The sequence below is a fragment of the Terrapene carolina genome, unplaced genomic scaffold (assembly GCF_002925995.2).
Source record: "Terrapene carolina triunguis isolate 2854851 unplaced genomic scaffold, T_m_triunguis-2.0 Scaffold511, whole genome shotgun sequence".
In the NCBI taxonomy this organism is placed as follows: Eukaryota; Metazoa; Chordata; order Testudines; family Emydidae; genus Terrapene; species Terrapene triunguis.
This window is the reverse complement of record NW_020664862.1, coordinates 178,995-190,004: the sequence shown is the minus strand read 5'-3', so window position 1 is coordinate 190,004 and position 11,010 is coordinate 178,995. Positions and strand designations below refer to the sequence as shown.

The window sequence follows — 11,010 nt, the reverse complement described above, 5'->3', positions numbered from 1 at the left end:
TGCTACGTTACTGTCCATGCTTGAACTTTGAGCAGGGTTTCACAAAGCTGTGTATCATGACTCACAGGTCCCGGTCCTGAATTCATACAGTTAAATTAGAACCTTGTTAGGTGTTTGAGGAGTTCAAGATTTTCCATTCAATTAGCATTCACGTTTCAGTTATTGCTATCATAGTTCATCTGCCATCATGCTGCCCATTCAGCTGGCTTGGTTAGCTCCCTCTGAGGACTTCTCTGTATTTGGCTATGCTCTAAATAATCTGGTGCCCTCTGCAAATGTTGCCACCTCACTGCTTACCCCCCTTTCTAGATGGGTAATAACTATGAAATATTTACCGTACTATTTGTTATAAAGTGTGTAACTCCCTCGCTGTGCTTCTCTCACTTCACAGGCACCTTGAGCATTTCTGATCCTGATCGATGCATCGACCATCTCATGGCAGCTTTTAACCTCACCCCCTTTGACCCTTCAACACTCATCCTAGCGGGCATCCCTGGGCTGGAAGCTGCCCACATCTGGATTTCCATCCCTTTAACTATGGTCTACATTATCGGCCTTTTTGGACATTCCATGATTCTGTTTGTTGTAGGCAAAGAGCAGACCCTGCACAAGCCGATGTACCTGCTGCTCTGCATGCTGGCGCTCACAGACATTGCCACGCCTATCTTCATTGTGCCGAAGGCACTGTGTATCTTTTGGTTCAATTTGAAAGGCATTACTGTGGGTGGCTGCCTCACCCAGATGTTCTTCCTTCACACATCTTCTATGATGCACTCAGCCATCCTAGTGACAATGGCCTTCGATCGCTACATTGCCATTTGCAACCCTTTGAGATACACCACCATCCTCACCAACGCACGGATAGCTAAGCTAGGGCTAGTGGGTTTGATGAGAGCTGTTCTCTGCACTCTGCCTCTGCCCCTGCTCCTGAGCAGGCATCCATTCTGTGCCAACCGCATTATCCCCCATATGTTCTGTGACCACATAGCTGTGGCAAAGGTATCATGTGGGGACATTACAGTCAACAATATGTATGGCTTGGTGATAGCAATTGTAGTCATCGGGTTAGACCTGACGCTCATTGTCCTGTCCTATGGTCTGATCATTAGGGCTGTCCTCAAAATCTCCTCCAAGGGAGCCCACCAGAAAGCCCTCAACACCTGCACAGCCCACATCTTTGTGATGCTGACGTCCTATCCTCCCTTCCTCTTCTCCACTCTGACACACCGGTTCGGTCAGGGCATCGCTCCCCATGTTCTCATCATCTTGGCCAACCTCTATTTCCTCCTTCCTCCCATGCTCAACCCTATCATTTATGGGATCAAAACGAAAGAGCTTCGTGACAAAGTGGGCAAATACACCTGCAGAAGCTGCTTGCCTGCATCCACTGACTCGAATCTGACATGAATCTGATGGGGGGGGGGGGAGAAAGATCCTGCCACCTAGATGCTGTTTGTGATATTCCCGTGTCCACAGAGCAGCTCCCTTGTTTCCTTGAACCTTTCCCATTTTCTCCTTATTTTTCTTACAGTTGCTGTTTAATAAATAATATTTGGGTTGAATTTAATGTAGTGATAGGTGGGTAAGGGAAGTGTCCAGTTTGAAGAGAGTACCCCAGAATGGGGACACCCTAGGCCCTATCCTAAGTGACCATGGTGAGACTGAGGGTTCAGCCTCCCAGGAACCCTGGGCCCAGCCGTGTCACCATTATGAGGACTCTGCCACACTGGACAGTGAAAGGGGAGTCCTTTAGCTCAGGTAGGCCTCTGGGTAAAGGGAGTGGGAGCGAGAACTCAGACATTTTTGCTAGACAATTCCTCTGGGGTAAAGCAGAAAGCAGGAAAGTTCCCCACAATAGTTCACCACTTACATTTGGGATCTGGCACAAACAGATGGGTTGGATTTTAGTGACATGAAAAGAGATGTGTAACTTGTGAAATATTCATATAAATGATAAAAGCTGAAAAGTGTAACTTTGGGGAGCATAGTTTCTCTATAAGGTGAATGTAACATCACCACACGAGACGGCTTCCCAGAGACTGGTGCCACATAAAACCTTTTTCATGTACTATTTTATTATGGGGTTAGTGCAGTAAACCTGACATTGTTTATTTGGCCTCTTGAACATATTTAATAACGAATGGGAGCTTGGTCAAGCAATTGAATACACAATTGATGAACATCTAGTATGAATCACTCCTTCTCCCTGATTCAGTAGTGAGACACAAGGAAGGCACCCACAGAACTAATTCTCCTGAGCAAAAATGTTGATGATATTTACGAGCCTTCCGCATTAAATAAATGAATGGAAAAGTTTACTTTTGTGTTTCTCATTGTGCTTCAATTAAAGATCCTGGAAAAAGGTAAATGCTGTTTCAAAACTGCTACAATCCAAAGACACAGACCTGTAGAAGGCAGCAGTACTAGTTCCAAAAGCCACTGAACTTGTAGCTACATTTCAAATTGAGTTCAAAGAAGCCAAACATTCAGTAAGTCAATTATCAGGAAAATGGGGCAGACAAATCAAGTCTGAAGAGAAGTGCTTGAGGCAGGGGAGCAGCTAGTTTTGTGGCAGACCAGGGAGGAGAGAAGACCGTGAGACTGGCAGCTCCAGGGGAGATGAGCTGAGGAAAGGCAGAATCTCCCCCTGAACAACTGCCTAAAGGTCCTTTCCTGAGGGAAGGATGGCCTGGTGCAGGGACAGACTGAGGGGGAAGCAGCGCTGGTGCAACCACTAGGCGGACTAGGCGGATGCCAAAAAGCGGTGCCCCAAACATTTTTTTTAAACAGCGGAGCACAAGGCTGCTGCTGCTCCCCACCTCCCGGCTCTAGAGGGGCTGCCTGCGGCACGGCCAGTCCCTCCCCCTGGGGGAGCAGCCAGCAGCGGAGCGGGGAAGGGGAGGGTGTAGTGATAGCAGCTGCACCTTCTTCCCCGCGCCGCAGGCCGAGCCGGCCTCCCCGCCGCCCCTGGGGCTCTCAGCGGTGGCGGCAGCAGGCTCGGGTGCAGGGGGACTGGCTGCCAGTGCCGCCGCTGAGAGCCCCGGGGGCAATGGAGAGCCCAGCTCCTCTCGCAGCGCGGGGAAGAAGGCGCAGCTACGCTCTGCTCTTCAGGCGGAGAAGCTGGGTGTCTACTCTGCCTGCAAGGTACCTAGCCGGGCCCTGGCCATGTATGTGGGAGCAACCCGGGCACCCGTCCCCCAGCCAGCGCCACCCCCTCCAACACCCACTGACCAGCTACCTTCTCCCCTGTCCACCCCCCGCCCCAACAACCCACCCTATCCTGCCACTTTTGCCTCTGGGCAACCTCCACCCAGCAACACCCCCCCGCCCCACAGCCAGCCACAGTCACCTTCACCCCTGCATCAACCTCGGGACCCCCCCCCCACCTGCCATCTCCCTTCTGTCCACTCCTCCCTTGTGCAAACCCCTCCCTGCCACTGCACCCCCTGCAACGAGCCCCTTTTGCCTCTGTGCAATCTCTTCCCTGCCACTACACCCCCACCCCCTCCACCACTTGGCCACTTCCACCCCCTCAATAATCCCATGTACCCCCCTCTCTGCCACCTTCACCCCCTGGAAGAGCCCCCATACGACCCCCCTCTTTGCAGCCACCCCACCCTCCGTGCCCCCTGCACTTTGTGAACATCTGGGCCCCTGGGGGGAACTTGGTCGTAGGAAGGTGGGGGCTGGACATTGGAGAGGGGGCGCAAGGTGGAAGTTTCGCCTAGGACACAAAATATCTTTGCACCAGCCCTGGGAGGAAGCATCTCATTTATTTGCTGTTTGGACTACCCCAGCAGGGGAGAGCCCTTGGACTGAGATGGCTCTCGGAGGCTGGGCCAAACCACAGGAGGAGAGGAAAGGAGAATGACCTCGCTTCATGCAGCCACCAGAAGTTGCCTTTGGTTAGCAGACACCCTTCACGCTGCCTTATTCCAGATGGAGACCTTGGGACTTTCACAGGGATGTCTGTAGGAAATGGCCGAGAGTAGGCCACCTTATATAGGTGGCACATATAATAGGCCAGGGGAGGCTGATCTTCCCCTGCAGTCCAGCTGCCAACCCACCACCTTTGAGAGAGTATATGCCTGGGCCGCGGTGTCCCGGCCTGTGCTCCATTCCCAATGCCCCTCCCACTTTCCCCCCTGTGGCCCTACCGGCACTTAACCTGTTCCTGTCCCTGCTCCACCCCTCGCTGAGTGTTTCCCCTCGTCCACCCGCCGTGATGCCTTTGGTCACCACGGCATTTACTGAGTCCTGACTCCCTCCTCTTCTCTGCCCCATCCACCTTGGCCCCCCACACCCGCAGCTTGCTGAGTCCCTCCTCTCCTCCACCCCCTACCCTATGGTCCCCACCCACCTGTCACTCGCTAAGTCCTTTCTCTCCTCCACCCACCCTCCCACTGCTCAGTGAGTCCCGCCTCTCCTCCATTCCCCTCCCCTGAGGCCACTACTGCCTGCCGCTCACCAGTCTAATACTGTCAAGTCTGAATGCCCACTCTGTCACTTTGAGTACAGAAGGTGGGGGGCTGCAAGGAATTTAAAAAATAATACTTGCCACTCCAGGCTTCTATTAAATTCCCAAGGTTACAGCTTTTCTCTGACCTTGGCTTGGTAAACGCAGCCACCACCCAAATGCAAAAGAACCCCTTGGACCCAGGAAGAAGCATTTGGGAATTCCTCCCTGTGGAGTATCCTCAAGCCCTTTCACCCCCCTCCAGGGAAGAGCTGAGAAAGAAAACAAAGGAAATTAGCTGTTGCTACCAGCTAATCAAACAACATGCAGAAACCTCTCAGGACACAACAAATCCAATCCTGTTCTTAAAAAAGGTAAATTTTATTAAAAACAAAAAGGAAGAAATTACATCTGGAACTTAGGCTTTTGCTAGATTTTAAAAGAGCAATTCCAAAAATTAAGCACCCAAGCAAACAAAAGCATCTCGAGTTAGCACAGAAGAGTCCACAAGCCTTAAAAAAATAAACATAAATAAACCTAATCGTGTCTTCCTAAACATTCCTAATTTACTTATATATTCCGGTTGTTAAAAGTAGTTCTAGGTATGTTCTGGTGGTTTTCATATCTGGTTCAAACTTTACACAGCATTCCTGCTGTCCATCTCTCTTTTATACGTATGCTTGAGATTATGTTTTCCAATGTACGTTATGTTGCATTTCTCAACATTTTATTTCATCTGCCATTTTGCTGCCCAGTTACCCAGTTTTTTGGGATCCCTTTGTAACTCTTTGCAGTCTGCTTTGGACTTAACTATCTTGAGTAGTTTTGTATCATGGGAAAACTTTGCCAGCTCACTGTTTATCCCTTTCTCCAGACCATTTAGGAATATGTTGAGCAGTAGTGGTCCCAGTATACCATTTGGTCCTGGTGACTTATCACTGTTTAATTTATCCATTGGTTCAAAAACCTCTTCTAAAGACACCTCAGTATTGGACAATTCTTCAGATTTGTCACCTAAAAGAATGGCTCAGGTTTGGGAATCTCCCTCACATCCTCTGCAGTGAAGACGAATGCAAAGAATTCATTTAGTTTCTCCGCAATAGCCTTATAAAGCTTATATTTACTGCACCCGAATTAATATTGCTGTGCTCCACTACCATCTTCTTAGCAGCCAATGCCTGTCTGTGGATCACACAATGATTCCATGTTGCCGAGGGAGCCACTTCTTGTACCCTTGTCACAAGCCTGCTATGCCGTCCTATCGTAGACTGCTCCATTGCTACAAATTCCAAAACAATGCCCCCAATCCAGGCCTGTGTCTTGGAAAAAATTTTTAATAGGTTTAAAAGGCTCTTCACCAGTTTTTCATGTTGCTAGTGGATGGCAAAACAGAAATTCCTCTTTTAATTCTATTGCTGCAGCAAAATGAATATACAGCAGCAGCTGTGCAACATTTGATGTACAGTAGAACATCAGAGTTACGAAAACCTTGGGAATGGAGGTTGTTTGTAACTCTGAAATATTCATAACTCTGAACAAAACTTTAGGGTTGTTCTTTCTAAAGTTTACAACTGAACATTGACTTAATACAGCTTTGAAACTTTATTATACAGAAGAAAAATGTTGATATCCCTTTATTTGTTAGTTGTTTATGTTTAACACAAGACCGCACTGTATTTCGGTTGTTTGGGGTTTTTTTTGTCTCTGCTGCTGCCTGATTGCCTACTTCCAGTTCAGAGTAGCAGCTGTGTTAGTCTGTATCCGCAAAAAGAACAGGAGTACTTGTGGCACCTTAGAGACTAACTAGTCTCTAAGGTGCCACAAGTACTCCTGTACTCTGATGGTCAAAATTCTGAGGTTCTACTGTCTCAGTAGAGTTGTCTATCTGAATTGAATAATATGGGCTCTGTCGAGCACTTTGTAGGAACTGTTGTTAGGAAGTGTTGTTAGAAACGGGGATCACATCTAGCTGTGATGCTGCTTTCTCTCCTATCATGACCAGCACACGTATCCTTTGCAGCTGGAAGTAGTAGTTTCTCACCTATGTTGTGTGGCTTACCAGCTTTGGCAGTGCGCAAAGCCACACAGTAAGAATCCTCAGTAGCCTTCATGTTAACAGTGCTGTACACTTCAACAACCTTTTTTTGTCCTGTTAATTCATTGAGCTTCCTGTGAAAAACCTCAATGTGTTTAGATACTAATGTAGGGTGTCCTGTTCCGAGATAAAAGTGTAACTTGCAGAGCCTCAATCTGTCGTTTGCCAGTATTACGTTGCATACAACAAATGGAGGCCTCAGTGCATCGCTGGACCTGCTCCACGTAAAGCCCAGTTTGAAAGACACTTTGTCATATTTTCAGCTACTGTGTTTTGCCGGAACCTCCACTGCTGCCCTCACTTCAGTTTGTGTTGTGTGCTTTTCTCCCTTTGTTACAAAAAACGATCCATTTCTCAGGTAAGCTGTTTCTCACTGTAAGCGCTGCTGATAATGGGTTGAAGTTTGTTAGTAAGTACTTGGGGGGAACCACTCAACAGATGTCTGACATGTCACAGTTGCTAAGAGAGCCCTGCACGGGCCTCTTGCAGCTGCGTCTTCCACTGTCAGCCGAGGCTCCTACTGTCACCATGTGGTGGCTGGTGCTCTGGCTGTCCCCTTCTTGAATGTTGAAGTGTGGATCATCTATGCATTTCTCCTCTGATGGCTTTGCGGTGACCGTCTCACTACTGCTGCAAGGGTTGCCGTTAACAGATTTCAAGTATTTTTTTAATTGTTTCCGCACCTTTCTTCATTCCAGTCATTAACTCGGCTTTTTGTTTCCTGTTCTGCGCACCTGACACCTTCTTTTTAGGTCCAGGTGATATTTTGTTTCCTTCCAAGTTTCCTGAAATACCAAAAAAACACAAAGAAAAAGCAGACAGCACATGTGCTTTAGGTACAAGACCGCATTTTGCCTTTTATATTGAGTGCCTGCCGGTGACACATCACACACAGCTGGGTAACAGAATTCAGTTTCCAGGCAGCCACGGTAAGCCAAAGGGTACGCGAGTTTGGCTTCTAACGCCTTGATAACATGTGGGAATGGTTTCAAACGGCAGCGCCCTCCTTTCCCATAACAAGCAATGCCGGTTGGGTTTGCCATTTAAAAGGAGGGGCTGCGGTTTTTGGGTGGATGTGCAGCACACCCCTACCCCCACCCCTCTGCGTGGCTATTTGGGATGATCCCATCACCCCTCCCCCCGCTGCATGGCTATTCTCAGGGATGAACCCTTTTAGCCAAGCGCAAACAGCCCAGCATGAACGGGGTCCTTTTACCATTCCCTGACAAAAATTCCCCTATTTCAACCAGGTGACCATGAATGATATCACTCTCCTGAGGCTAACACAGAAAGATATAGACCGAATGTTGCTTGAATGTGACCAAACCCCAGGACCATTCGCTGCCATGCTTTGTGCTGCAATGATTGCAGACTACTTGCTACTGGCTTGGCGTGGCAAAGTGTCTTACCGTGGAGGACAAAATAAGGCAGCCCTCCCCAGAAACCTTCTGTAAAGGCTTTCAGAGTACCTGTAGGTCAACAGAATGGGGTTGCTTGTTTAGACGCATTTATTATAAAATCGACCTAACCCTGTAGTGTAGACCAGGGCTTTGTCCTCAGCGGCATCTGTGTGTTTGAGAACTTCAACCCAAGACTGCTCAACTTCGTCGTCCTGAGTATGAGGCCAGTGAATCATGAGCAAAACTCTTCCCTGCTCCTCCAACAGTCCAAGGTCTCCACAAAATAATGGTAAAAATGGGATATCAGCAAATCTAGGTCGTGCAGGGCTGAGTGTAGTAGAAGGACTTAGTACTGAAAGTCATTCAATCACCTGGCAATCTCTGTTTCATGTGTTTCACAAACTCCAACATGAAATCTTGACACCTACTTTTGACGTCTTCGACAATTTGACCTGCTAGTGTGTATTTTGAGGGTTCCAGCTGAAAATTGACTGCACAAAGTGACAAGTAATTTGACTCAAAAGTGATAGCGTAGTTTAACAGAGCAGTCCCATTCTCAAAAACACAAGCTCAAGTAAAATGGCTTAAATTCCTGCAGCAGCTTTCCTGTATTATCACTTTTCAACTAAAATATTTGGTTTATCCTCCAGACTTTCTGAAAAACTGGAAGAAAATCAGTCTACTTTTGTTCACCAGATCACCGTACATATGATTCTTAGGAGCGCTAGTGCCAATTTAGGACCCAGGCTTGTATTTCCACCTGAGATAGTATTTTTGGGTTATGCTTGCCTGTTTGATGTTTTGATACACATGCATTCTTACTAACATGTGTAAACAAAGGACAAAGACATTGTGTATGTTTATCCAGTGAGGTTTGTTAGTACAATGGGAACAGATAAGAGCAGTTAAAATGTTACTGGAATGCATACTTTAAGATTGCCTCAACCCCTATCGCAAGGCAAGGTCAAAAAACCAGTTGGGAGGGACAAATGGGGATTGGGAGGAAGTATAAAACACTAAATGATTAAAGAAATGCCTGTCCCTGACCGTAGCACAACCTCACTCCTTATCCCTCCCATGGGGTACAAAAGGGGTGGGACTGTGGGCATGCATTGAAGGTATATTTTGGCCTGTTAAGAAGGGGAAGGTGGGAATAGAGCATACATAAAGGGGAAGGGGGACACAGGCAAGATTCTGTAGTGTCAGAACTGGGAAGGGGGAAATGGAGGTAAACACTCCGCAGCATCAGAGCTGGGAAAACTGGGTAACAGACTCTGCTGGCGTGTAGAGCTATGGAGATGCTTGCTTCAATCTAACCCCAATAAACATCATATTGCATGCATTTCAGACTTAAGAAGTTTGGAATTGTAGTTTATTTCTTTGTCTTTGGCTATCTGAAAGTGTAGCTTCAGTTTGTTGAACTAATCAAGAATCCTGTTCACACAGAAACTAATGGAAGCCCACCTTGTGTCAGAAAACTGAAGTATGTTCTGGTGGTCTGGAAATTATGGAAAGGTCAAGTGACAAGGTGTGTGGGGTAGGGGTTGATGGGTGACACTGAAAGAGAAGGTGACAGACAGAGAGAGGGAACACAGAAACATAGAGAGTTGTACTCGGTTATGGAGAGATAAGACATTAGGTGTGAGGAACTTCTCAGACTGTGGACTCCCACAATGCCGAGCTCAGCCAAACTGGGACAGAGCACCCTTCATTAAGGAGGAGATATATTTTCCTCCTCTTGTCACACAGGTTTAAAGTCAGTGGCCCCTGGCAATCACATTCTGCAGGTGTATTTGCCCACTTTGTCACGAAGCTCTTTGGTTTTGACGCCGTAAATGATAGGGTTGAGCATGGGGGGGATGAGGAAATAGAGGTTGGCCATGATGATCTGAACATGGGGAGCAATGCCCTGACCAAACCGGTGTGTCAGGCTGGAGAAGACGAAAGGAGTGTAAGACGTCAGCATCACACAGATGTGGGCTGTGCAGGTGTTGAGGGCTTTCTGATGGGCTTTCTTAGAGGAGATTCTGAGGACAGCCCTGATGATCAGAGTATATGACAGGGCAATGAGCGTCAGGTCTGACCCGATGACTACAAGTGCTATTACCAAGCCATACATCCTGTTGTCTGTGATGTCCCCACATGATACCTTTGCCACAGCCATGTGGTCGCAGTATGTGTGGGGGATAATGTGGTTGGAACAGAATGGTAGCCTGCTCAGGAGCAGGGGCAGAGGCAGAGTGCAGAGAACTGCTCTCATCAAACCCACGAGCCCTAGCTTAGCTATTCGTGAATTGGTGAGGATGGTGGCATATCTCAGAGGGCTACATATGGCAATGTAGCGATCAAAGGCCATTGTCACGAGCACGGCTGAATGCATAGCAGAAAACGTGTGAAGGAAGAACATCTGGGTGAAGCAGCCACCCACAATAATGCCCCTCAAATTGAACCAAAATATACACAGTGCCTTTGGCACGACGGAGGTAGATGTGCTGATGTCTGTGAGTGCCAGCATGCAGAGCAGCAGGTACATCGGCTTGTGCAGGGTCTGCTCTTTCCCTACAACAAACAGAACCGTGAAATTTCCCAACAGACTGATAATGTAGAACGTAGAGAAAGGGATGGAAATCCAGACATGAGCAGCTTCCAGGCCAGGGATGCCTGTTAGGATGAACGTTGAAGGGTCAAAGGGGGTGAGGTTGAATGCTGCCATGAGGTGGTCGATGCGTCGATCAGGCTCAGGGATGCTCACAGGGTGTCTGTGAATGGAGAGAAGCACTGCGAGGTGGGTTACAGACTTTATAACAAATAGTACAGTAAATATTTTACAGTTATTAACAATATAGAAATTGGGGTGAGCAGTGAGGTGGCAACATTTGCAGATGGCACCAGACCATTTAGGTGATCATCAAGTCCAGAGAAGTCCTCAGAGGGAGCTAACCAAGTCAGGTGAATGGGCAGCATGATGGCAGATGAACTTTGATGTCAGTAACAGCAACGTGTATGTCCATTGGCGGGGAAACCTTGGAATCTATGAACATGTCTCCAGGAGTCAGCTG

The 11,010-nt window shown here is 47.7% G+C and overlaps 2 protein-coding genes across 2 annotated transcripts; one reads left to right on the top strand and one right to left on the bottom strand.

The window, feature by feature from the left end:
• Positions 1-435: 435 nt before the first annotated feature.
• On the top strand, positions 436-1,407 carry LOC112108385 (olfactory receptor 52D1-like). The gene has a single exon (XM_024202492.2). The coding sequence runs from the start codon at positions 436-438 to the stop codon at positions 1,405-1,407; it is 972 nt and encodes a 323-aa protein (XP_024058260.2).
• An 8,318-nt stretch (positions 1,408-9,725) lies between these two features.
• LOC112108384 (putative olfactory receptor 52P1) lies at positions 9,726-10,664 on the bottom strand. The gene has a single exon (XM_024202490.2). It carries the CDS (start codon positions 10,662-10,664, stop codon positions 9,726-9,728), a length of 939 nt encoding a protein of 312 aa, XP_024058258.2.
• Between the last annotated feature and the right edge of the window lie 346 nt (positions 10,665-11,010).